The sequence below is a fragment of the Drosophila miranda genome (genome assembly GCF_003369915.1).
Source record: "Drosophila miranda strain MSH22 chromosome Y unlocalized genomic scaffold, D.miranda_PacBio2.1 Contig_Y2_pilon, whole genome shotgun sequence".
Lineage (NCBI taxonomy): Eukaryota > Metazoa > Arthropoda > Insecta > Diptera > Drosophilidae > Drosophila > Drosophila miranda.
Genome location: NW_022881614.1, coordinates 36,489,441 through 36,516,962, shown reverse-complemented (window position 1 = coordinate 36,516,962; position 27,522 = coordinate 36,489,441). Strand labels below are relative to the sequence as shown.

General features: G+C 48.4%; 1 protein-coding gene, 3 long non-coding RNA genes and 2 pseudogenes across 5 annotated transcripts; 3 read left to right on the top strand and 3 right to left on the bottom strand.

Moving 5' to 3' along the window:
* The first annotated feature begins 5,135 nt into the window (after positions 1-5,135).
* Positions 5,136-14,523, top strand: LOC117192459 (cytosol aminopeptidase-like). Its single transcript, XM_033397158.1, has 2 exons — positions 5,136-5,266; positions 13,248-14,523. Exons 1-2 carry the CDS (start codon positions 5,197-5,199, stop codon positions 14,459-14,461), a joined length of 1,284 nt encoding a protein of 427 aa, XP_033253049.1. The 5' UTR covers positions 5,136-5,196; the 3' UTR covers positions 14,462-14,523.
* LOC117192460 lies at positions 6,397-14,606 on the bottom strand. Its single transcript, XR_004474343.1, has 2 exons — positions 14,528-14,606; positions 6,397-6,502 (listed from the first exon to the last, which is right to left on the bottom strand). It is a non-coding gene; the product is annotated as an uncharacterized LOC117192460 (long non-coding RNA).
* On the bottom strand, positions 10,800-11,496 carry LOC117192465. Its single transcript, XR_004474349.1, has 2 exons — positions 11,046-11,496; positions 10,800-10,959 (listed from the first exon to the last, which is right to left on the bottom strand). It is a non-coding gene; the product is annotated as an uncharacterized LOC117192465 (long non-coding RNA).
* A 4,540-nt stretch (positions 14,607-19,146) lies between the features above and the next one.
* LOC117192457 lies at positions 19,147-21,112 on the top strand (annotated as a pseudogene).
* A 2,399-nt stretch (positions 21,113-23,511) lies between these two features.
* LOC117192458 lies at positions 23,512-25,324 on the top strand (annotated as a pseudogene).
* A 267-nt stretch (positions 25,325-25,591) lies between these two features.
* On the bottom strand, positions 25,592-26,431 carry LOC117192462. Of its 2 annotated transcripts, none has more exons than XR_004474345.1 (3): positions 26,204-26,431; positions 25,723-26,117; positions 25,592-25,656 (listed from the first exon to the last, which is right to left on the bottom strand). It is a non-coding gene; the product is annotated as an uncharacterized LOC117192462 (long non-coding RNA). The 2 variants fall into 2 exon arrangements; XR_004474346.1 differs by having other exon boundaries at positions 26,272-26,430.
* Between the last annotated feature and the right edge of the window lie 1,091 nt (positions 26,432-27,522).

Sequence of the window (27,522 nt, the reverse complement as noted above, 5' to 3'; positions counted from 1 at the left end):
AAGCCTGGCGACGTGGTGTCCCTCCTCAATGGCAAAACTCTCGGCTTCGTGGACGTCAGCAAGGCTGGTGTGATGGCCATGGCCGATCCCTTGCTCTACGCCCAGACGATCTACAAGCCGCGCATGGTCGTGCACATTGCTACAGTGGGCTACGCCGTCTGCCCAGCGCTGGGCGGAGCAGCAGCCGGGATTTTCAGCAATTCGAACTTCGTCTACAAGCAGTTCGAGAATGCCGGTGCCCTTAAGGGGGATCGCGTTTGGCGTCTGCCCCTGTGGCGCTACTTCAAGGAGCTGATCAAGCCGAACGACACCTTTGACATCAGCAACCGCGGACGTGGCCCCGCCTCCAGCTGCATCGCTGCCGCCGTTCTGCACGAGCTGGTGCCGTGCGTCCACTGGGCCCACCTGGACATCCGCAACGTGGGCATGCTCACGCGCTACAATCCGCTCCCATATTTGCTGAAGGGCCGCATGACTGGCCGTCCCACTCGCACCATCGTTCAGTTTCTGTTTCAGATGGCTTGCCCAGACGGCAAGTAATCTGATTATGTTCGTTACACAATTCCTTTGTTAATGTTCCGCGTTCCAAATTTTTTGTTAATTGAAGTACCAAGACCACCACCAACCCCCCCCCCCCCCCCCCCCCCCCCCCACCCATTTTCACCAAATTGCCAAAAGGTACACACCCCAAGAGGTTACACGAACACATTTTTATTATTGTTCATTTTTAATCCAGAGTTTACAATTCCATGCTGATTGAAGGATGAAAAGAACCACATAAAATATGCAAAAAGGTCGCTATTTATACCCGATACTCAAAATGAGTATTGGGGTATATTAGATTTGTGGTAAAAGTGGATGTGTGTAACGTCCAGAAGGAATCGTTTCCGACCCCCTAAAAAGTATATATATTCTTGATCAGCATAAATAGCCGAGTCGATTGAGCCATGTCTGTCTGTCCGTCTGTCCGTCTGTCCGTCCGTCCGTCTGTCCGTCTGTCCGTCCCCTTCAGCGCCTAGTGCTCAACGACTATAAGAGCTAGAGCAACGATGTTTTGGATCCAGACTTCTGTGATATGTCACTGCTACAAAAATATTTCAAAACTTCGCCCTTTCCACTTCCGCCCCCACAAAGGACGAAAATCTGTGGCATCCACAATTTTAAAGATACGAGAAAACCAAAAACGCAGAATCGTAGAGAATGACCATATCTTTTAGACTGCAGAATATGAATTGGATCGTATTATTATTATAGCCAGCATCAAGAAAACAATTTCATTTTTTCTCGCCCTGTCTCTCTCTAACACACACGTAGCATAGCCGGCTTTGCTTAGAGTAAAACATTAGCGCCTAGATCTCAGAGACTATAAAAGCTAGAGCAACCAAATTTGGTATCCACACTCCTAATATATCGGACCGAGACGAGTTTGTTTCAAAATTTCGCCACACCCCCTTCCGCCACGCAAAGGATGCAAATCTGGGGATATTCACAAATCTCAGAGACTATTAAGGCTAGAGTAACCAAATTTGGTATCCGCACTCCTGTTAGATCTCACTTCTCAAAATTTCGCCCCACCCCCTTCCGCCCCACAAAGGACGAAAATCTGTTGCATCCACAATATTGAGGATACGAGAAAACTAAAAACGCAGAATCATAGATAATGATCATATCTATCAGATTGCTGAATCTGGATCAGATCAGATCATTTTTATAGCCAAAAGGAACAAATCAATTTGCATTGGCTACGCAGCCCCCGACGTCACGCTCAGACTGATTTACTGTCGCTCTCGCACGCACTCTTTGTCGTGTCGTTCAAATTAGCGGCGTCTGCCGGAGTGGCTCTCTCTCCTACTGACTTAGTATCGGGTATAACTGTAGAGTTGCGGTGTCCGCTGCAACTCACAACGTTCCCCCTCGTTTATTGTTGAGATTCATTATAAATCATTATAAAAATATAAATAAATTCATTATAGCATTTTGTTTAGTATGGAGGCAAATAAGGGGACAAACTTTTACCAAGAATCATCTGTCTTATAGGAGAAAATACTAAAGGCAAACAGGACTATAAAAATAACGAAAAATACCGAAAAAGTCAACTTCGGCTTATCTTAAAAGGTTTTCAGTTCAAAGCTAATGAAAATTTATACCTGTTGTTTTCTTTCAATTTAGAGAATAATATCGGGAGAAATGTATATAAAAATGGGTTTAATTATTTATTCTCGTATATTGTTTTTTGACAGTGTATGCCTCGCCCTGACTCCCTTTATAATTGTGATTTTTATACCCGATACTCAAAATGAGTATTGGGGTATATTAGATTTGTGGTAAAAGTGGATGTGTGTAACGTGCAGAAGGAATCGTGTCCGACCCCATAAAGTATATATATTCTTGATCAGCATCAATAGCCGAGTCGATTGAGTCGTCTGTCCGTCCCCTTCAGCGCCTAGTGCTCAAAGACTATAAGAGCGAGAGGAACGATGTTTTGGATCCAGACTTCTGTGATATGTCACTGCTACAAGAAAATTTCAAAACTTTGCCCCGCCTCCTTCCGCTCACACAAAGGAGGTAAAAACGCAGAATAATAGATTATGACCATATCTATCAGATTGCTGAATCTGGATCAGATCATTTTTATAGCCAATAGGAACAAATCAATTTGCAGTGGCTACGCAGCGCCCGACGTCACGCTCAGACTGATTTTCTGTCTCTCTCGCACGCACTCTTTGTCGTGTCGTTCAATATTAGCGGCGTCTGCCGGTATCGACTGACTTAGTATCGGGTATAACTGTAGAGTTGCGGTGTCCGCAGCAACTCACAACGTTCCCCCTCGTTGTTGTTGCTGTTGTTTCTGGTCAAGTGCTGTGAAGAGGTGGGGAATGAATGTTTATGTTTCCGACTAAAGTGCTTCTTTTGTAAATCACTTTCGAGCTCCAGAGCCATGCAAAGGCTGAGGTTGAAGGTTGAATTAAAATTCCTGCACTTATAATTATCTCCTGCTGTTGTCCTTTACGGACCCACATGTACATACATGTGTACATATGTACTTCCTTTCACCGCATGTATTTTCAAATGTCAATTAGTTGAGTTAATTGAGCGAAAGTGCAAAATGTGAACCGCAATATCGTTTATATAAATTTACGGAATTCACTCGCCTCTGTCAATCTTTTGGCTTCTATTGTCCCCTTGCCCCCCTGGCCCACAGTCTTTTGGCCTTTGTTAAGGCAGCATAGCCCTTTTGCGAGGCCAGCTTTGCGCAGTTCGAGGAGCTGTCGTTGAACAAGCGCATGGAGGAGGTGGCCAAGAACGAGGAGGCCACCGAGGAGGACGACATCGATGTGGAGCTGCGCCTGTCGCGCTTCGAATACTTCATGGAGAGGCGTCTGCTGCTGCTGAACAGTGTCCTGCTGCGCCAGAATCCGCACAACGTTCACGAGTGGCACAAGCGGGTCAACCTGTACGAGGACAAGCCCACGGAGGTCATCAACACCTACACCGAGGCCGTGCAGACAGTCCAGACCAAGCTGGCGGTGGGAAAGCTGCACACCCTCTGGGTGGAGTTTGCCAAGTTCTACGAGTCCAATGGCCAGGGGGAGGACGCCCGCGTGGTCTTCGAGCGGGGCACCGAGGTAGAGTACGTCAAGGTGGCGGATCTGGCCGCCGTGTGGTGCGAATGGGCGAAGATGGAGCTGCGCCAGCAGAAGTTCGAGGCAGCCCTCAAGCTGATGCAACGTGCCACGGCCATGCCCAAGCGGAAGGTGGCGTATCACGACGACTCGGAGACAGTGCAGTCGCGCCTCCACAGATCCCTGAAGGTGTGGTCCATGTACGCCGATCTGGAGGAGTCTTTTGGCACCTTCAAGACCTGCGAGGCCGTCTACGAGAGCATCATCGACCTGAAGATCTGCACGCCGCAGGTGATCATCAACTATGGCATGTTCCTCGAAGAGCACAACTACTTCGAGGAGGCCTATCGGGCCTACGAGAAGGGCATTGCCCTGTTTAAGTGGCCGAATGTGTACATCTGGAACTCGTATCTAAGCAAGTTCCTCGCGCGCTACGGGGGCAAAAAGCTGGAGCGGGCCCGCGACCTCTTCGAACAGTGCCTGGATCAGTGACCCGCTGAGCAATCCAAGTACTTTTACCAGCTCTACGCGAAGCTGGAGGAGGAGCACGGCCTGGCCCGGCATGCCATGTCCGTCTACGATCGCGCCACGTCCGCCGTCAAGGAAGAGGAGATGTTCGACATGTACAACATATTCGTGAAGAAGGCCGCCGAGATCTACGGCCTGCCACGCACCAGGGAGATCTACGAGAAGGCCATCGAGGCTCTGCACGAGCAGCATATGCGCCACATGTGCGTCAAATTCGACGAGCTGGAGACGAAGCTGGGCTAGGTGGATCGAGCCAGGGCCATCTACGCTCACAGGTGAGTCGACATTTAACCGTTGGATCGTCAATATTCTAAGCTCTCTTCTGCTTTGTCCCAACAGGTGTGCGATCCCCGCATCACGGCGGACTTCTGGCAGACCTGGAAGGAGTTCGAGGTGCGTCATGGCAACGAGGATACGATGCGTGAAGTGCTGCGGATCAAGCGTTCCATTCAGGCCACCTCCAACACTCAGGTCAACATGATGGCTGCCCAGTTTGTCAACACGAACACGAATGGTGTGGCTGCCGATGCTGGTGCTGGCTCCGGACCGGATGCCATGCGGCTGCTCGAGGCCACAAATAGGCCACAACCAAAACCGATGACGAGGGCCTCATCATGAAGAAACTGCGCTTCGAACAAATGGCCATACCGGCCAAGGTCTTTGGCAGCCTCAAGCCGACAAATCAATCCGATTCCGATGAGGAATAAATCTTTTGTTTCTTTTGATTACGCGAAATATAAATGTATGTCTGTGGAGTACTTCCCTCGATTTGAGACCTATTCTTCGGAGACCTTTTCTTCGTTTTGTTCGGAAATTCATAAATTCCTCGAATCTCAACAGGCGTTGGCAATGTTTCTCTGCCAGAGTTTGAGCCTTGGGATATCTCATTCCTTTCGAATCAGCTGTTGGAAGCACATCTATTCTGTCTATTTTTTAGATTTACAGTTTTTTTATTCGGAAAAAAAAGCAAAATTTGTCTTGAACTGGCTGAAAAATAAGAGAACTTTCGTAACATGTCGCGAGGGACTGTCACTATCATTAAGCGATGAAGTCTGTACGCTTGATGCACGCCCTGTGCAGGCGTGTCCAGCACACATTCCTGGCCAGACGCAGAGATGTGGAACAGCGACGGCACTACGCCGAGAAATGTGGCTCGGTGATCAAAGGCGTTAAGGTGGGTGTGTACGCCAAGGAGGGCGACCGCCAGCCCAAGATGACACCATCCGGCGAGAAGTTTGACGATCGCGTCCAGGGTAAGATCACTGATCTCATACGCGAGACGGGCCTGAGTAGCCAGCTGGGAAAAGGCCGTGTCCTCATGAAAGTGGATGCGGAGATCCGTGCGGTGGCCGTGGTCGGCGTGGGACAGGAGGGGGCCGGCTTCAACGACCTGGAGATGATCGACGAGGGAATGGAGAACGCTCGCGTCGCTGCCGGCGTGGGGGCTCGTTCCCTTCAACTGCAGGGCTGCACAGATGTCTTCGTGGAGTCGATGGAGTATGCGGAGCAGGCGGCCGAGGGGAGCGCCTTGGCCGTCTGAAGCTACAACACCAACAAGCGCTGTCGGGACCGCACACTCATTCCCAAACTGGAGCTGTATGACTCTCCCGACTCGGATGCCTGGATGCGGGGCCTGTTCAAGGCCGAATCGCAGAACCTGGCCCGTCGCCTGGCCGATCCGCCGGCCAATCAGATGACGCCCACAATCTTCGCCCAGTCAACGGTGGATGCCCTGTGCCCCTGCGGGGTATCCGTGGAGGTACGCAGCATGGACTGGATCGAGTCCAAGAGCTTGAACAGCTTCTTGATGGTGGCCAAGGGCAGCTGCGAGCACCGCACCCGAGGACAAGCCCATCCTCCTGCTGGGCAACGGCATCACATTCAACAGCGGAGGCCTCTGCCTCCGTCCCAAGGACTGCTTGTCCATGTACCGCAGCCACCTGCGTGGGCGCCATCCGAGCCGCCGCCGCGCTATCGCTGCCCCTTAACATAACGGCACTGCTGCCGCTGTGCGAGAACATGCCCTCCGGAATGGCTGCCAAGCCTGGCGACGTGGTGTCCCTCCTCAATGGCAAAACTCTCGGCTTCGTGGACGTCAGGAAGGCTGGTGTGATGGCCATGGCCGATCCCTTGCTCTACGCCCAGACGAGCTACAAGCCGCGCATGGTCGTGGACATTGCTACAGTGGGCTACGCCGTCTGCCCAGCGCTGGGCGGAGCAGCAGCCGGAATTTTCAGCAATTCGAACTTCGTCTACAAGCAGTTCGAGAAGGCCGGTGCCCTTACGGGGGATCGCGTTTGGCGTCTGCCCCTGTGGCGCTACTTCAAGGAGCTGATCATGCCGAACGACACCTTTGACATGGTGTCAGCTGCATCGCTGCCGCCGTTCTGCACGAGCTGGTGCCGTGCGTCGACTGGGCCCACCTGGACATCCGCAACGTGGGCATGCTCACGCGCTACAATCCGCTGCCATATTTGCTGAAGGACCGCATGACTGGCCGTCCCACTCGCACCATCGTTCAGTTTCTGTTTCAGATGGCTTGCCCCGACGGCAAGTAATCTGATTATGTTCGTTACACAATTCCTTTGTTAATGTTCCGCGTTCCAAATTTGTTGTTGATTGAAGTACCCCCACACCCCCCAACATTTTCACGCAAATTGCCAAGAGGTGCACAATATAGGGCAAATCTGGCCTAGGTGAGGTCTTTACAAATCGGGCTCGTTAAAAACCTCGAAAAACATTTTTGCATTACAAATGGTGGAGCCGCTTATTTTACTTTTCCTCTCTTCTGTTCATCATTTCACTTCAACGCTCAAGCATCTATACTTATGCTCATTATTGCGTTGCTATTGCTTACAGAGGCTTTACATAGAGCTCTCACATGCACAGCCAAAAACCGCAACTGCACACACATGCACACGCATACAGCGATGCGTTCGGTTTTCGCATTGGGAGCGACGCATCGCGTGATCTTCTATGTAATTCTCTTTCGCTCGCCTTCTTTTCGTTGAGTGGAGTTGCTTGGAAATTCCAGTTGCTGTACCGTTGCCTCTTAGCCGCGCCTTCCACTAACTTAAACCAATAATTTAATAGGATTATAAATACAATCAATGGCCGGAAAGAATTACATATATTTACATATGTATATACGTATGTCAACGTGTCCCGTTTTTTTTTGGTGATCTGTTGTTATTCGACCAAAAATTGCTGCCTTCTCGTTTCATTTGTTGTACCGTTGTAGCTGAGCGTCTTTGGTGCTAAGTGCGTCTTGCGGGAAAAATTAGTGGATTATTCGAGCACAAAAAGAGCCGATCGCGGAAAGAAAAATATGAATAAATTATAAAATTCATTTGTGTTTCTGTTTTTTTTTTTTTTTAATAGTGCTTTTGTGTGTGTTTGTGTGTGAATATAACGACAGAATGGAAACGGCAAGGAAAGAACAGTAAGAGAGAATGCAGCAAAAGTGGAAGAACCAGGAAGAAGGTAAGAAAATGTTGTTTATGTTTTTCTTTGCTGTACGATTATAGGCGATGAACTAAAAAGATATAAAACAAAATAGATCGATAGTATTTTGTTAGCTTTATGTTTAGTATGGAGGCAAATAAGGGGACAAACTTTTACCAAGAATCATCTTTCTTATAGTTGAAAATACTTAAGGCAAACAGGACTATAAAAATAACGAAAAATACCGAAAAAGTCAACTTCGGCTTATCTTAAAAGGTTTTCAGTTCAAAGCTAATGAAAATATATGCCTGTTGTTTTCTTTCAATTTAGAGAATAATATCGGGAGAAACGTATATGAAAATGGGTTTAATTATTTATTCTCGTATATTGTTTTTTTGACAGTGTATGCCTCGCCCTGACTGCCTTTATAATTGTGATTTTTATACCCGATACTCAAAATCAGTATTGGGGTATATTAGATTTGTGGTAAAAGTGGATGTAAGTAACGTCCAGAAGGAATCGTTTTCGACCCCATAAAGTATATATATTCTTGATCAGCATCAATAGCCGAGTCGATTGAGTCATGTCTGTCCGTCCGTCCGTCCGTCCGTCCGTCCGTCCGTCCGTCCGTCCCCTTCAGCGCCTAGTGCTCAAAGACTATAGGAGCTAGAGCAACGATGTTTTGGATCCAGACTTCTGTGATATGTCACTGCTACAAAAATATTTCAAAACTTCGCCCCGCCTACTTCCGCCCCCACAAAGGGCGAAAATCTGTGGCATCCACAATTTCGACGATACGAGAAAACCAAAAACGCAGAATCGTAGAGGATGACTATATGTTCTAGAGTGTAAAATCTCAACCATATCGTATAATTATTATAGCCAGAATCTAGAAAACAATTTCATTCTTTCTCGCTCTGTCTCTCTCTAACACACAGGTTTCATGGTCGGTTTTGTCAATTGCAAAATATGAGTTCAAGGATCTCATTACCTATAAGAGCCAGAGCAACCAAATTTGGTATCCATACTACTGTGATATCGGACCTTGACCGTTTCGTGTTCAAATTTCGCCACACCCCCTTCCGCCCCCGCAAAGGGCGAAAATATGGGGCATCCACAAATCTCAGAGACTATTAAGGCTAGAGTAACCAAATTGGTATCCGCACTTCTGTTAGATCTCACTATGAAACGTATATCTCAGAATTTCGCCCCACCCCCTTCCGCCCCCACAAAGGACGAAAATCTGTTGCATCCACAATATTGCATATTCGAGAAAACTAAAATCGCAGAATCATAGATAATGACCATATCCATCAGATTGCTGAATCTGGATCAGATCGGATCATTTTTGTAGCCAAAAGCAAGAAATCAATTTGCAGTGGCTACGCAGCTCCCGACGTCACGCTCAGACTGATTTTCTGTCTCTTTCGCACGCACTCTTTGTCGTGTCGTTCAAATTAGCGACGTCTGCCGGAGGAGAGCCATACTGACTTAGTATCGGGTATAACCGTAGAGTTGCGGTCTCCTCAGCAACTCACAACGTTCCCCCTCGTTATAATAGTGCTTTTGTGTGTGTTTGTGTGTGAATATAACGACAGAATGGAAACGGCAAGGAAAGAACAGAAAGAGAGAATGCAGCAAAAGTGGAAGAACCAGGAAGAAGGTAAGAAAATGTTGTTTATGTTTTTCTTTGCTGTACGATTATAGGCGATGAACTAAAAAGATATAAAACAAAATAGATCGATAGTATTTTGTTAGCTTTATGTTTAGTATGGAGGCAAATAAGGGGACAAACTTTTACCAAGAATCATCTTTCTTATAGTTGAAAATACTTAAGGCAAACAGGACTATAAAAATAACGAAAAATATCGAAAAAGTCAACTTCGGCTTATCTTAAAAGGTTTTCAGTTCAAAGCTAATGAAAATATATGCCTGTTGTTTTCTTTCAATTTAGAGAATAATATCGGGAGAAACGTATATGAAAATGGGTTTAATTATTTATTCTCGTATATTGTTTTTTTTGACAGTGTATGCCTCGCCCTGACTCCCTTTATAATTGTGATTTTTATACCCGATACTCAAAATCAGAATTGGGGTATATTAGATTTGTGGTAAAAGTGGATGTGTGTAACGTCCAGAAGGAATCGTTTCCGACCCCATAAAGTATATATATTCTTGATCAGCATCAATAGCCGAGTCGATTGAGTCATGTCTGTCTGTCCGTCTGTCCGTCCGTCCGTCTGTCCGTCTGTCCGTCTGTCCGTCCGTCCGTCTGTCCGTCCCCTTCAGCGCCTAGTGCTCAAAGATAATAAGAGCTAGAGCAACGATGTTTTAGATCCAGACTTCTGTGATATGTCACTGCTACAAGAAAATTTCAAAACTTTGCCCCGCCCACTTCCGCCCCCACAAAGGGCGAAAATCTGTGGCATCCACAATTTCGACGATACGAGAAAACCAAAAACGCAGAATCGTAGAGGATGACTATATGTTCTAGAGTGTAAAATCTCAACCATATCGTATAATTATTATAGCCAGAATCTAGAAAACAATTTCATTCTTTCTCGCTCTGTCTCTCTCTAACACACAGGTTTCATGGTCGGTTTTGTCAATTGCAAAATATGAGTTCAAGGATCTCATTACCTATAAGAGCCAGAGCAACCAAATTTGGTATCCATACTCCTGTGATATCGGACCTTGACCGTTTCGTGTCCAAATTTCGCCACACCCCCTTCCGCCCCCGCAAAGGGCGAAAATATGGGGCATCCACAAATCTCAGAGACTATTAAGGCTAGAGTAACCAAATTGGTATCCGCACTTCTGTTAGATCTCACTATAAAACGTATATCTCAGAATTTCGCCCCACCCCCTTCCGCCACCACAAAGGACGAAAATCTGTTGCATCCACAATATTGCATATTCGAGAAAACTAAAATCGCAGAATCATAGATAATGACCATATCCATCAGATTGCTGAATCTGGATCAGATCGGATCATTTTTGTAGCCAAAAGCAAGAAATCAATTTGCAGTGGCTACGCAGCTCCCGACGTCACGCTCAGACTGATTTTCTGTCTCTTTCGCACGCACTCTTTGTCGTGTCGTTCAAATTAGCGACGTCTGCCGGAGGAGAGCCATACTGACTTAGTATCGGGTATAACCGTAGAGTTGCGGTCTCCTCAGCAACTCACAACGTTCCCCCTCGTTATAATAGTGCTTTTGTGTGTGTTTGTGTGTGAATATAACGACAGAATGGAAACGGCAAGGAAAGAACAGAAAGAGAGAATGCAGCAAAAGTGGAAGAACCAGGAAGAAGGTAAGAAAATGTTGTTTATGTTTTTCTTTGCTGTACGATTATAGGCGATGAACTAAAAAGATATAAAACAAAATAGATCGATAGTATTTTGTTAGCTTTATGTTTAGTATGGAGGCAAATAAGGGGACAAACTTTTACCAAGAATCATCTTTCTTATAGGAGAAAATACTAAAGGCAAACAGGACTATAAAAATAACGAAAAATACCGAAAAAGTCAACTTCGGCTTATCTTAAAAGGTTTTCAGTTCAAAGCTAATGAAAATATATACCTGTTGTTTTCTTTCAATTTAGAGAATAATATCGGGAGAAACGTATATAAAAATGGGTTTAATTATTTATTCTCGTATATTGTTTTTTGACAGTGTATGCCTCGCCCTGACTCCCTTTATAATTGTGATTTTTGTTGTTGCTGTTGTTTCTGGTCAAGTGCTGTGAAGAGGTGGGGAATGAATGTTTATGTTTCCGACTAAAGTGCTTCTTTTGTAAATCACTTTCGAGCTCCAGAGCCATGCAAAGGCTGAGGTTGAAGGTTGAATTAAAATTCCTGCACTTATAATTATCTCCTGCTGTTGTCCTTTACGGACCCACATGTACATACATGTGTACATATGTAATTCCTTTCACCGCATGTATTTTCAAATGTCAATTAGTTGAGCTAATTGAGCGAAAGTGCAAAATGTGAACCGCAATATCGTTTATATACATTTACGGAATTTACTCACCTCTGTCAATCTTTTGGCTTCTATTGTCCCCTTGTCCGCCCTGGTCCACGGTCTTTTGGCCTTTGTTGGGGCAGCAGAGCCCTTTTGCGAGGCCAGCTTTGCGCAGTTCGAGGAGCTGTCGTTGAACAAGCGCATAGAGGAGGTGGCCAAGAACGAGGAGGCCACCGAGCAGGACGACATCGATGTGGAGCTGCGCCTGTCGCGCTTAGAATACCTCATGGAGAGGCGTCTGCTGCTGCTGAGCAGTGTCCTGCTGCGCCAGAATCCGCACAACGTTCACGAGTGGCACAAGCGGGTCAACCTGTACGAGGACAAGCCCACGGAGATCATCAACACCTACACCGAGGCCGTGCAGACAGTCCAGCCCAAGCTGGCGGTGGGAAAGCTGCACACCCTCTGGGTGGAGTTTGCCAAGTTCTACGAGTCCAATGGCCAGGTGGAGGACGCCCGCGTGGTCTTCGAGCGGGGCACCGAGGTGGAGTACGCCCGCGTGGTCTTCGAGCGGGGCACCGAGGTGGAGTACGTCAAGGTGGAGGATCTGGCCGCCGGGTGGTGCAAGTGGGCGGAGATGGAGCTGCGCCAGCAGCAGTTCGAGGCAGCCCTCAAGCTGATGCAACGTGCCACGGCCATGCCCAAGCGGAAGGTGGCGTATCACGGCGTGCACGCCGCAGGTGATCATCAACTATGGCATGTTCCTCGAAGAGCACAACTACTTAGAGGAGGCCTATCGGGCCTACGAGAAGGGCATTGCCCTGTTTAAGTGGCCGAATGTGTACGACATCTGGAACTCGTATCTAAGCAAGTTCCTCGCGCGCTACGGGGGCACAAAGCTGGAGCGGGCCCGCGACCTCTTCGAACAGTGCCCGGATCAGTGTCCTGCTCAGCATGCCAAGTACTTTTACCTGCTCTACGCGAAGCTGGAGGAGGAGCACGGTCTGGACCGGCATGCCATGTCCGTGTACGATCGCGCCACGTCCGCCGTTAAGGAAGAGGAGATGTTCGACATGTACAACATATTCGTGAAGAAGGCCGCCGAGATCTACGGCCTGCCACGCACCAGGGAGATCTACGAGAAGGCTACGAGACCTAGGGCGGGGCCAAGGGCAAGGAAAATACAGTCGTCAATCCGGATGAGATTGATATTGGCGACAGGGAGGATGACGACGACGATGAGGAGGAGGACCCGCAGCAGCCGAGTGGAGACCAGGCCGAGGCAGGCCAGGCCACAACCAAAACCGATGACGAGGGCCTCATCATGAAGAAACTGCGCTTCGAACAAAAGGCCATACCGGCCAAGGTCTTTGGCAGCCTCAAGCCGACAAATCAATCCGATTCCGATGAGGGATAAATCTTTTGTTTCTTTTGATTACGCGAAATATAAATGTTTGTCTGTGGAATACTTCCCTCGATTTGAGACCTATTCTTCGTTTTGTTCGGAAATTCATAAATTCCTCGAATCTCAGCAGGCAATGCTTCCCTGCCAGAGTTTGAGCCTTGGGATATCTCATTCATTTCGAATCAGCTGTTGGAAGCACATCTATTCTCTCTATTTTTTAGATTTACAGTTTTTTTATTCGGAAAAAAAGCAAAATTTGTCTGGAACTGGCCAGACGCAGAGATGTGGAACAGCGACGGCACTACGCCGAGAAATGTGACTCGGTGATCAAAGGCGTTGTGGTGGGCGTGTACGCCAAGGAGGTCGACCGCCAGCCCAAGATGACACCATCCGGCGAGAAGTTTGACGATCGCGTCCAGGGTAAGATCACTGATCTCATACGCGAGACGGGCCTGAGTGGCCAGCTGGGAAAAGGCCGTGTCTTCATGAACGTGGATGCGGAGTTCCGTGCGGTGGCCGTGGTCGGCGTGGGACAGGAGGGGGCCGGCTTCAACGACCTGGAGATGACCGACGAGGGAATGGAGAACGCTCGCGTCGCTGCCGGCGTGGGGGCTCGTTCCCTTCAACTGCAGGGCTGCACAGATGTCTTCGTGAAGTCGATGGAGTATGCGGAGCAGGCGGCCGAGGGGAGCGCCTTGGCCGTCTGGCGCTACAACACCAACAAGCGCCGTCGGGACCGCACACTCATTCCCAAACTGGAGCTGTACGACTCTCCCGACTCGGATGCCTGGATGCGGGGCCTGTTCAAGGCCGAATCGCAGAACCTGGCCCGTCGCCTGGCCGATACGCCGGCCAATCAGATGACGCCCACAATCTTCGCCCAGTCAACGGTGGATGCCCTGTGCCCCTGCGGGGTATCTGTGGAGGTACGCAGCATGGATCGAGTCCAAGAGCTTGAACAGCTTCTTGATGGTGGCCAAGGGCAGCTGCGGGCCGCCGATCACCTTGGAAATCGCCTACTGCGGCACCGCACCCGAGGACAAGCCCATCCTCCTGCTGGGCAAGGGCATCACATTCAACAGCGGAGGCCTCTGCCTCCGTCCCAAGGACTGCTTGTCCATGTACCGCGGCTGCATGTCCGGTGCAGCCGCCTGCGTGGGCGTCATCCGAGCCGCCGCTGCGCTATCGCTGCCCCTAAACATAACGGCACTGCTGCCGCTGTACGAGAATATGCCCTCCGGAATGGCGGCCAAGCCTGGCGACGTGGTGTCCCTCCTCAATGGCAAAACTCTCGGCTTCGTGGACGTCAGCAAGGCTGGTGTGATGGCCATGGCCGATCCCTTGCTCTACGCCCAGACGATCTACAAGCCGCGCATGGTCGTGCACATTGCTACAGTGGGCTACGCCGTCTGCCCAGCGCTGGGCGGAGCAGCAGCCGGGATTTTCAGCAATTCGAACTTCGTCTACAAGCAGTTCGAGAATGCCGGTGCCCTTAAGGGGGATCGCGTTTGGCGTCTGCCCCTGTGGCGCTACTTCAAGGAGCTGATCAAGCCGAACGACACCTTTGACATCAGCAACCGCGGACGTGGCCCCGCCTCCAGCTGCATCGCTGCCGCCGTTCTGCACGAGCTGGTGCCGTGCGTCCACTGGGCCCACCTGGACATCCGCAACGTGGGCATGCTCACGCGCTACAATCCGCTCCCATATTTGCTGAAGGGCCGCATGACTGGCCGTCCCACTCGCACCATCGTTCAGTTTCTGTTTCAGATGGCTTGCCCAGACGGCAAGTAATCTGATTATGTTCGTTACACAATTCCTTTGTTAATGTTCCGCGTTCCAAATTTTTTGTTAATTGAAGTACCAAGACCACCACCAACCCCCCCCCCCCCCCACCCATTTTCACCAAATTGCCAAAAGGTACACACCCCAAGAGGTTACACGAACACATTTTTATTATTGTTCATTTTTAATCCAGAGTTTACAATTCCATGCTGATTGAAGGATGAAAAGAACCACATAAAATATGCAAAAAGGTCGCTATTTATACCCGATACTCAAAATGAGTATTGGGGTATATTAGATTTGTGGTAAAAGTGGATGTGTGTAACGTCCAGAAGGAATCGTTTCCGACCCCCTAAAAAGTATATATATTCTTGATCAGCATAAATAGCCGAGTCGATTGAGCCATGTCTGTCTGTCCGTCTGTCCGTCCGTCCGTCTGTCCGTCTGTCCGTCCCCTTCAGCGCCTAGTGCTCAACGACTATAAGAGCTAGAGCAACGATGTTTTGGATCCAGACTTCTGTGATATGTCACTGCTACAAAAATATTTCAAAACTTCGCCCTTTCCACTTCCGCCCCCACAAAGGACGAAAATCTGTGGCATCCACAATTTTAAAGATACGAGAAAACCAAAAACGCAGAATCGTAGAGAATGACCATATCTTTTAGACTGCAGAATATGAATTGGATCGTATTATTATTATAGCCAGCATCAAGAAAACAATTTCATTTTTTCTCGCCCTGTCTCTCTCTAACACACACGTAGCATAGCCGGCTTTGCTTAGAGTAAAACATTAGCGCCTAGATCTCAGAGACTATAAAAGCTAGAGCAACCAAATTTGGTATCCACACTCCTAATATATCGGACCGAGACGAGTTTGTTTCAAAATTTCGCCACACCCCCTTCCGCCACGCAAAGGATGCAAATCTGGGGATATTCACAAATCTCAGAGACTATTAAGGCTAGAGTAACCAAATTTGGTATCCGCACTCCTGTTAGATCTCACTTCTCAAAATTTCGCCCCCCCCCCTTCCGCCCCACAAAGGACGAAAATCTGTTGCATCCACAATATTGAGGATACGAGCAAACTAAAACCGCACAATAATAGATAATGATCATATCTATCAGATTGCTGAATCTGGATCAGATCAGATCATTTTTATAGCCAAAAGGAACAAATCAATTTGCATTGGCTACGCAGCCCCCGACGTCACGCTCAGACTGATTTACTGTCTCTCTCGCACGCACTCTTTGTCGTGTCGTTCAAATTAGCGGCGTCTGCCGGAGTGGCTCTCTCTCCTACTGACTTAGTATCGGGTATAACTGTAGAGTTGCGGTGTCCGCTGCAACTCACAACGTTCCCCCTCGTTTATTGTTGAGATTCATTATAAATCATTATAAAAATATAAATAAATTCATTATAGCATTTTGTTTAGTATGGAGGCAAATAAGGGGACAAACTTTTACCAAGAATCATCTGTCTTATAGGAGAAAATACTAAAGGCAAACAGGACTATAAAAATAACGAAAAATACCGAAAAAGTCAACTTCGGCTTATCTTAAAAGGTTTTCAGTTCAAAGCTAATGAAAATTTATACCTGTTGTTTTCTTTCAATTTAGAGAATAATATCGGGAGAAATGTATATAAAAATGGGTTTAATTATTTATTCTCGTATATTGTTTTTTGACAGTGTATGCCTCGCCCTGACTCCCTTTATAATTGTGATTTTTATACCCGATACTCAAAATGAGTATTGGGGTATATTAGATTTGTGGTAAAAGTGGATGTGTGTAACGTGCAGAAGGAATCGTGTCCGACCCCATAAAGTATATATATTCTTGATCAGCATCAATAGCCGAGTCGATTGAGTCGTCTGTCCGTCCCCTTCAGCGCCTAGTGCTCAAAGACTATAAGAGCGAGAGGAACGATGTTTTGGATCCAGACTTCTGTGATATGTCACTGCTACAAGAAAATTTCAAAACTTTGCCCCGCCTCCTTCCGCTCACACAAAGGAGGTAAAAACGCAGAATAATAGATTATGACCATATCTATCAGATTGCTGAATCTGGATCAGATCATTTTTATAGCCAATAGGAACAAATCAATTTGCAGTGGCTACGCAGCGCCCGACGTCACGCTCAGACTGATTTTCTGTCTCTCTCGCACGCACTCTTTGTCGTGTCGTTCAATATTAGCGGCGTCTGCCGGTATCGACTGACTTAGTATCGGGTATAACTGTAGAGTTGCGGTGTCCGCAGCAACTCACAACGTTCCCCCTCGTTGTTGTTGCTGTTGTTTCTGGTCAAGTGCTGTGAAGAGGTGGGGAATGAATGTTTATGTTTCCGACTAAAGTGCTTCTTTTGTAAATCACTTTCGAGCTCCAGAGCCATGCAAAGGCTGAGGTTGAAGGTTGAATTAAAATTCCTGAACTTATAATTATCTCCTGCTGTTGTCCTTTACGGACCCACATGTACATACATGTGTACATATGTACTTCCTTTCACCGCATGTATTTTCAAATGTCAATTAGTTGAGTTAATTGAGCGAAAGTGCAAAATGTGAACCGCAATATCGTTTATATAAATTTACGGAATTCACTCGCCTCTGTCAATCTTTTGGCTTCTATTGTCCCCTTGCCCCCCCTGGCCCACAGTCTTTTGGCCTTTGTTAAGGCAGCATAGCCCTTTTGCGAGGCCAGCTTTGCGCAGTTCGAGGAGCTGTCGTTGAACAAGCGCATGGAGGAGGTGGCCAAGAACGAGGAGGCCACCGAGGAGGACGACATCGATGTGGAGCTGCGCCTGTCGCGCTTCGAATACTTCATGGAGAGGCGTCTGCTGCTGCTGAACAGTGTCCTGCTGCGCCAGAATCCGCACAACGTTCACGAGTGGCACAAGCGGGTCAACCTGTACGAGGACAAGCCCACGGAGGTCATCAACACCTACACCGAGGCCGTGCAGACAGTCCAGACCAAGCTGGCGGTGGGAAAGCTGCACACCCTCTGGGTGGAGTTTGCCAAGTTCTACGAGTCCAATGGCCAGGTGGAGGACGCCCGCGTGGTCTTCGAGCGGGGCACCGAGGTAGAGTACGTCAAGGTGGCGGATCTGGCCGCCGTGTGGTGCGAGTGGGCGAAGATGGAGCTGCGCCAGCAGAAGTTCGAGGCAGCCCTCAAGCTGATGCAACGTGCCACGGCCATGCCCAAGCGGAAGGTGGCGTATCACGACGACTCGGAGACAGTGCAGTCGCGCCTCCACAGATCCCTGAAGGTGTGGTCCATGTACGCCGATCTGGAGGAGTCTTTTGGCACCTTCAAGACCTGCGAGGCCGTCTACGAGAGCATCATCGACCTGAAGATCTGCACGCCGCAGGTGATCATCAACTATGGCATGTTCCTCGAAGAGCACAACTACTTCGAGGAGGCCTATCGGGCCTACGAGAAGGGCATTGCCCTGTTTAAGTGGCCGAATGTGTACATCTGGAACTCGTATCTAAGCAAGTTCCTCGCGCGCTACGGGGGCAAAAAGCTGGAGCGGGCCCGCGACCTCTTCGAACAGTGCCTGGATCAGTGACCCGCTGAGCAATCCAAGTACTTTTACCAGCTCTACGCGAAGCTGGAGGAGGAGCACGGCCTGGCCCGGCATGCCATGTCCGTCTACGATCGGCTCTGCACGAGCAGCATATGCGCCACATGTGCGTCAAATTCGACGAGCTGGAGACGAAGCTGGGCTAGGTGGATCGAGCCAGGGCCATCTACGCTCACAGGTGAGTCGACATTTAACCGTTGGATCGTCAATATTCTAAGCTCTCTTCTGCTTTCTCCCAACAGGTGTGCGATCCCCGCTTCACGGCGGACTTCTGGCAGACCTGGAAGGAGTTCGAGGTGCGTCATGGCAACGAGGATACGATGCGTGAAGTGCTGCGGATCAAGCGTTCCATTCAGGCCACCTACAACACTCAGGTCAACATGATGGCTGCCCAGTTTGTCAACACGAACACGAATGGTGTGGCTGCCGATGCTGGTGCTGGCTCCGGACCGGATGCCATGCGGCTGCTCGAGGCCACAAATAGGCCACAACCAAAACCGATGACGAGGGCCTCATCATGAAGAAACTGCGCTTCGAACAAAAGGCCATACCGGCCAAGGTCTTTGGCAGCCTCAAGCCGACAAATCAATCCGATTCCGATGAGGAATAAATCTTTTGTTTCTTTTGATTACGCGAAATATAAATGTATGTCTGTGGAGTACTTCCCTCGATTTGAGACCTATTCTTCGGAGACCTTTTCTTCGTTTTGTTCGGAAATTCATAAACTCCTCGAATCTCAGCAGGCGTTGGCAATGTTTCTCTGCCAGAGTTTGAGCCTTGGGATATCTCATTCCTTTCGAATCAGCTGTTGGAAGCACATCTATTCTGTCTATTTTTTAGATTTACAGTTTTTTTATTCGGAAAAAAAAGCAAAATTTGTCTTGAACTGTCTGAAAAATAAGAGAACTTTCGTAACATGTCGCGAGGGACTGTCACTAACATTAAGCGATGAAGTCTGTACGCTTGATGCACGCCCTGTGCAGGCGTGTCCAGCACACATTCCTGGCCAGACGCAGAGATGTGGAACAGCGACGGCACTACGCCGAGAAATGTGGCTCGGTGATCAAAGGCGTTAAGGTGGGTGTGTACGCCAAGGAGGGCGACCGCCAGCCCAAGATGACACCATCCGGCGAGAAGTTTGACGATCGCGTCCAGGGTAAGATCACTGATCTCATACGCGAGACGGGCCTGAGTAGCCAGCTGGGAAAAGGCCGTGTCCTCATGAAAGTGGATGCGGAGTTCCGTGCGGTGGCCGTGGTCGGCGTGGGACAGGAGGGGGCCGGCTTCAACGACCTGGAGATGATCGACGAGGGAATGGAGAACGCTCGCGTCGCTGCCGGCGTGGGGGCTCGTTCCCTTCAACTGCAGGGCTGCACAGATGTCTTCGTGGAGTCGATGGAGTATGCGGAGCAGGCGGCCGAGGGGAGCGCCTTGGCCGTCTGAAGCTACAACACCAACAAGCGCTGTCGGGACCGCACACTCATTCCCAAACTGGAGCTGTATGACTCTCCCGACTCGGATGCCTGGATGCGGGGCCTGTTCAAGGCCGAATCGCAGAACCTGGCCCGTCGCCTGGCCGATACGCCGGCCAATCAGATGACGCCCACAATCTTCGCCCAGTCAACGGTGGATGCCCTGTGCCCCTGCGGGGTATCCGTGGAGGTACGCAGCATGGACTGGATCGAGTCCAAGAGCTTGAACAGCTTCTTGATGGTGGCCAAGGGCAGCTGCGAGCACCGCACCCGAGGACAAGCCCATCCTCCTGCTGGGCAACGGCATCACATTCAACAGCGGAGGCCTCTGCCTCCGTCCCAAGGACTGCTTGTCCATGTACCGCAGCCACCTGCGTGGGCGTCATCCGAGCCGCCGCCGCGCTATCGCTGCCCCTAAACATAACGGCACTGCTGCCGCTGTGCGAGAACATGCCCTCCGGAATGGCTGCCAAGCCTGGCGACGTGGTGTCCCTCCTCAATGGCAAAACTCTCGGCTTCGTGGACGTCAGGAAGGCTGGTGTGATGGCCATGGCCGATCCCTTGCTCTACGCCCAGACGAGCTACAAGCCGCGCATGGTCGTGGACATTGCTACAGTGGGCTACGCCGTCTGCCCAGCGCTGGGCGGAGCAGCAGCCGGAATTTTCAGCAATTCGAACTTCGTCTACAAGCAGTTCGAGAAGGCCGGTGCCCTTACGGGGGATCGCGTTTGGCGTCTGCCCCTGTGGCGCTACTTCAAGGAGCTGATCATGCCGAACGACACCTTTGACATGGTGTCAGCTGCATCGCTGCCGCCGTTCTGCACGAGCTGGTGCCGTGCGTCGACTGGGCCCACCTGGACATCCGCAACGTGGGCATGCTCACGCGCTACAATCCGCTGCCATATTTGCTGAAGGACCGCATGACTGGCCGTCCCACTCGCACCATCGTTCAGTTTCTGTTTCAGATGGCTTGCCCCGACGGCAAGTAATCTGATTATGTTCGTTACACAATTCCTTTGTTAATGTTCCGCGTTCCAAATTTGTTGTTGATTGAAGTACCCCCACACCCCCCAACATTTTCACGCAAATTGCCAAGAGGTGCACAATATAGGGCAAATCTGGCCTAGGTGAGGTCTTTACAAATCGGGCTCGTTAAAAACCTCGAAAAACATTTTTGCATTACAAATGGTGGAGCCGCTTATTTTACTTTTCCTCTCTTCTGTTCATCATTTCACTTCAACGCTCAAGCATCTATACTTATGCTCATTATTGCGTTGCTATTGCTTACAGAGGCTTTACATAGAGCTCTCACATGCACAGCCAAAAACCGCAACTGCACACACATGCACACGCATACAGCGATGCGTTCGGTTTTCGCATTGGGAGCGACGCATCGCGTGATCTTCTATGTAATTCTCTTTCGCTCGCCTTCTTTTCGTTGAGTGGAGTTGCTTGGAAATTCCAGTTGCTGTACCGTTGCCTCTTAGCCGCGCCTTCCACTAACTTAAACCAATAATTTAATAGGATTATAAATACAATCAATGGCCGGAAAGAATTAGATATATTTACATATATATGTCAACGTGTCCCGTTTTTTTTGGTGATCTGTTGTTGTTATTCGACCAAAAATTGCTGCCTTCTCGTTTCATTTGTTGTACCGTTGTAGCTGAGCGTCTTTGGTGCTAAGTGCGTCTTGCGGGAAAAATTAGTGGATTATTCGCGCACAAAAAGAGCCGATCGCGGAAAGAAAAATATGAATAAATTATAAAATTCATTTGTGTTTCTGTTTGTTTTTTTTTTTTTTTTAATAGTGCTTTTGTTTGTGTTTGTGTGTGAATATAACGACAGAATGGAAACGGCAAGGAAAGAACAGAAAGAGAGAATGCAGCAAAAGTGGAAGAACCAGGAAGAAGGTAAGAAAATGTTGTTTATGTTTTTCTTTGCTGTACGATTATAGGCGATGAACTAAAAAGATATAAAACAAAATAGATCGATAGCATTTTGTTAGCTTTATGTTTAGTATGGAGGCAAATAAGGGGACAAACTTTTACCAAGAATCATCTTTCTTATAGTTGAAAATACTAAAGGCAAACAGGACTATAAAAATAACGAAAAATACCGAAAAAGTCAACTTCGGCTTATCTTAAAAGGTTTTCAGTTCAAAGCTAATGAAAATATATGCCTGTTGTTTTCTTTCAATTTAGAGAATAATATCGGGAGAAACGTATATGAAAATGGGTTTAATTATTTATTCTCGTATATTGTTTTTTTGACAGTGTATGCCTCGCCCTGACTGCCTTTATAATTGTGATTTTTATACCCGATACTCAAAATCAGTATTGGGGTATATTAGATTTGTGGTAAAAGTTGATGTGTGTAACGTCCAGAAGGAATCGTTTCCGACCCCATAAAGTATATATATTCTTGATCAGCATCAATAGCCGAGTCGATTGAGTCATGTCTGTCTGTCCGTCTGTCCGTCCGTCCGTCTGTCCGTCTGTCCGTCTGTCCGTCCGTCCGTCTGTCCGTATGTCCGTCCCCTTCAGCGCCTAGTGCTCAAGATAATAAGAGCTAGAGCAACGATGTTTTGGATCCACACTTCTGTGATATGTCACTGCTACAAGAAAATTTCAAAACTTTGCCCCGCCCACTTCCGCCCCCACAAAGGGCGAAAATCTGTGGCATCCACAATTTCGACGATACGAGAAAACCAAAAACGCAGAATCGTAGAAGATGACTATATCTTCTAGAGTGCAAAATCTGAACCAGATCGTATAATTATTATAGCCAGAATCAAGAAAACAATTTCATTCTTTCTCGCTCTGTCTCTCTCTAACACAGGTTTCATGGTCGGTTTTGCCAATTGCAAAATATGAGTTCAAGGATCTCAGAACCTATAAGAGCCAGAGCAACCAAATTTGGTATCCACAATCCTGTGATATCGGACCTTGACCGTTTTGTGTCAAAATTTGGCCACACCCCCTTCCGCCCCCGCAAACGACGAAAATCTGTGGCATCCACAAATCTCAGAGACGCTAGAGAAACCAAATTTAGTATCCGCACTCCTGTTAGATCTCACTATAAAACGTATATCTCAAAATTTCGCCCCACCTCCTTCCGCCCACACAAAGGACGAAAATCTGTTGCATCCACAATATTGAAGATTCGAGAAAACTAAAACTCGTCATGGCAACGAGGATACGATGCGTGAAGTGCTGCGGATCAAGCGTTCCATTCAGGCCACCTACAACACTCAGGTCAACATGATGGCTGCCCAGTTTGTCAACACGAACACGAATGGTGTGGCTGCCGATGCTGGTGCTGGCTCCGGACCGGATGCCATGCGGCTGCTCGAGGCCACAAATAGGCCACAACCAAAACCGATGACGAGGGCCTCATCATGAAGAAACTGCGCTTCGAACAAAAGGCCATACCGGCCAAGGTCTTTGGCAGCCTCAAGCCGACAAATCAATCCGATTCCGATGAGGGATAAATCTTTTGTTTCTTTTGATTACGCGAAATATAAATGTATGTCTGTGGAGTACTTCCCTCGATTTGAGACCTATTCTTCGGAGACCTTTTCTTCGTTTTGTTCGGAAATTCATAAACTCCTCGAATCTCAGCAGGCGTTGGCAATGTTTCTCTGCCAGAGTTTGAGCCTTGGGATATCTCATTCCTTTCGAATCAGCTGTTGGAAGCACATCTATTCTGTCTATTTTTTAGATTTACAGTTTTTTTATTCGGAAAAAAAGCAAAATTTGTCTGGAACTGTCTGAAAAATAAGAGAACTTTCGTAACATGTCGCGAGGGACTGTCACTATCATTAAGCGATGAAGTCTGTACGCTTGATGCACGCCCTGTGCAGGCGTGTCCAGCACACATTCCTGGCCAGACGCAGAGATGTGGAACAGCGACGGCACTACGCCGAGAAATGTGGCTCGGTGATCAAAGTCGTTAAGGTGGGGGTGTACGCCAAGGAGGGCGACCGCCAGCCCAAGATGACACCATCCGGCGAGAAGTTTGACGATCGCGTCCAGGGTAAGATCACTGATCTCATACGCGAGACGGGCCTGAGTGGCCAGCTGGGAAAAGGCCGTGTCTTCATGAACGTGGATGCGGAGTTCCGTGCGGTGGCCGTGGTCGGCGTGGGACAGGAGGGGGCCGGCTTCAACGACCTGGAGATGATCGACGAGGGAATGGAGAACGCTCGCGTCGCTGCCGGCGTGGGGGCTCGTTCCCTTCAACTGCAGGGCTGCACAGATGTCTTCGTGGAGTCGATGGAGTATGCGGAGCAGGCGGCCGAGGGGAGCGCCTTGGCCGTCTGAAGCTACAACACCAACAAGCGCTGTCGGGACCGCACACTCATTCCCAAACTGGAGCTGTATGACTCTCCCGACTCGGATGCCTGGATGCGGGGCCTGTTCAAGGCCGAATCGCAGAACCTGGCCCGTCGCCTGGCCGATACGCCGGCCAATCAGATGACGCCCACAATCTTCGCCCAGTCAACGGTGGATGCCCTGTGCCCCTGCGGGGTATCCGTGGAGGTACGCAGCATGGACTGGATCGAGTCCAAGAGCTTGAACAGCTTCTTGATGGTGGCCAAGGGCAGCTGCGAGCACCGCACCCGAGGACAAGCCCATCCTCCTGCTGGGCAACGGCATCACATTCAACAGCGGAGGCCTCTGCCTCCGTCCCAAGGACTGCTTGTCCATGTACCGCAGCCACCTGCGTGGGCGTCATCCGAGCCGCCGCCGCGCTATCGCTGCCCCTAAACATAACGGCACTGCTGCCGCTGTGCGAGAACATGCCCTCCGGAATGGCTGCCAAGCCTGGCGACGTGGTGTCCCTCCTCAATGGCAAAACTCTCGGCTTCGTGGACGTCAGGAAGGCTGGTGTGATGGCCATGGCCGATCCCTTGCTCTACGCCCAGACGAGCTACAAGCCGCGCATGGTCGTGGACATTGCTACAGTGGGCTACGCCGTCTGCCCAGCGCTGGGCGGAGCAGCAGCCGGAATTTTCAGCAATTCGAACTTCGTCTACAAGCAGTTCGAGAAGGCCGGTGCCCTTACGGGGGATCGCATTTGGCGTCTGCCCCTGTGGCGCTACTTCAAGGAGCTGATCATGCCGAACGACACCTTTGACATGGTGTCAGCTGCATCGCTGCCGCCGTTCTGCACGAGCTGGTGCCGTGCGTCGACTGGGCCCACCTGGACATCCGCAACGTGGGCATGCTCACGCGCTACAATCCGCTGCCATATTTGCTGAAGGACCGCATGACTGGCCGTCCCACTCGCACCATCGTTCAGTTTCTGTTTCAGATGGCTTGCCCCGACGGCAAGTAATCTGATTATGTTCGTTACACAATTCCTTTGTTAATGTTCCGCGTTCCAAATTTGTTGTTGATTGAAGTACCCCCACACCCCCCAACATTTTCACGCAAATTGCCAAGAGGTGCACAATATAGGGCAAATCTGGCCTAGGTGAGGTCTTTACAAATCGGGCTCGTTAAAAACCTCGAAAAACATTTTTGCATTACAAATGGTGGAGCCGCTTATTTTACTTTTCCTCTCTTCTGTTCATCATTTCACTTCAACGCTCAAGCATCTATACTTATGCTCATTATTGCGTTGCTATTGCTTACAGAGGCTTTACATAGAGCTCTCACATGCTCAGCCAAAAACCGCAACTGCACACCCATGCACACGCATACAGCGATGCGTTCGGTTTTCGCATTGGGAGCGACGCATCGCGTGATCTTCTATGTAATTCTCTTTCGCTCGCCTTCTTTTCGTTGAGTGGAGTTGCTTGGAAATTCCAGTTGCTGTACCGTTGCCTCTTAGCCGCGCCTTCCACTAACTTAAACCAATAATTTAATAGGATTATAAATACAATCAATGGCCGGAAAGAATTAGATATATTTACATATATATGTCAACGTGTCCCGTTTTTTTTGGTGATCTGTTGTTGTTATTCGACCAAAAATTGCTGCCTTCTCGTTTCATTTGTTGTACCGTTGTAGCTGAGCGTCTTTGGTGCTAAGTGCGTCTTGCGGGAAAAATTAGTGGATTATTCGCGCACAAAAAGAGCCGATCGCGGAAAGAAAAATATGAATAAATTATAAAATTCATTTGTGTTTCTGTTTGTTTTTTTTTTTTTTTAATAGTGCTTTTGTTTGTGTTTGTGTGTGAATATAACGACAGAATGGAAACGGCAAGGAAAGAACAGAAAGAGAGAATGCAGCAAAAGTGGAAGAACCAGGAAGAAGGTAAGAAAATGTTGTTTATGTTTTTCTTTGCTGTACGATTATAGGCGATGAACTAAAAAGATATAAAACAAAATAGATCGATAGCATTTTGTTAGCTTTATGTTTAGTATGGAGGCAAATAAGGGGACAAACTTTTACCAAGAATCATCTTTCTTATAGTTGAAAATACTAAAGGCAAACAGGACTATAAAAATAACGAAAAATACCGAAAAAGTCAACTTCGGCTTATCTTAAAAGGTTTTCAGTTCAAAGCTAATGAAAATATATGCCTGTTGTTTTCTTTCAATTTAGAGAATAATATCGGGAGAAACGTATATGAAAATGGGTTTAATTATTTATTCTCGTATATTGTTTTTTTGACAGTGTATGCCTCGCCCTGACTGCCTTTATAATTGTGATTTTTATACCCGATACTCAAAATCAGTATTGGGGTATATTAGATTTGTGGTAAAAGTTGATGTGTGTAACGTCCAGAAGGAATCGTTTCCGACCCCATAAAGTATATATATTCTTGATCAGCATCAATAGCCGAGTCGATTGAGTCATGTCTGTCTGTCCGTCTGTCCGTCCGTCCGTCTGTCCGTCTGTCCGTCTGTCCGTCCGTCCGTCTGTCCGTATGTCCGTCCCCTTCAGCGCCTAGTGCTCAAGATAATAAGAGCTAGAGCAACGATGTTTTGGATCCACACTTCTGTGATATGTCACTGCTACAAGAAAATTTCAAAACTTTGCCCCGCCCACTTCCGCCCCCACAAAGGGCGAAAATCTGTGGCATCCACAATTTCGACGATACGAGAAAACCAAAAACGCAGAATCGTAGAAGATGACTATATCTTCTAGAGTGCAAAATCTGAACCAGATCGTATAATTATTATAGCCAGAATCAAGAAAACAATTTCATTCTTTCTCGCTCTGTCTCTCTCTAACACAGGTTTCATGGTCGGTTTTGCCAATTGCAAAATATGAGTTCAAGGATCTCAGAACCTATAAGAGCCAGAGCAACCAAATTTGGTATCCACAATCCTGTGATATCGGACCTTGACCGTTTTGTGTCAAAATTTGGCCACACCCCCTTCCGCCCCCGCAAAGGACGAAAATCTGTGGCATCCACAAATCTCAGAGACGCTAGAGAAACCAAATTTAGTATCCGCACTCCTGTTAGATCTCACTATAAAACGTATATCTCAAAATTTCGCCCCACCTCCTTCCGCCCACACAAAGGACGAAAATCTGTTGCATCCACAATATTGAAGATTCGAGAAAACTAAAACTCGTCATGGCAACGAGGATACGATGCGTGAAGTGCTGCGGATCAAGCGTTCCATTCAGGCCACCTACAACACTCAGGTCAACATGATGGCTGCCCAGTTTGTCAACACGAACACGAATGGTGTGGCTGCCGATGCTGGTGCTGGCTCCGGACCGGATGCCATGCGGCTGCTCGAGGCCACAAATAGGCC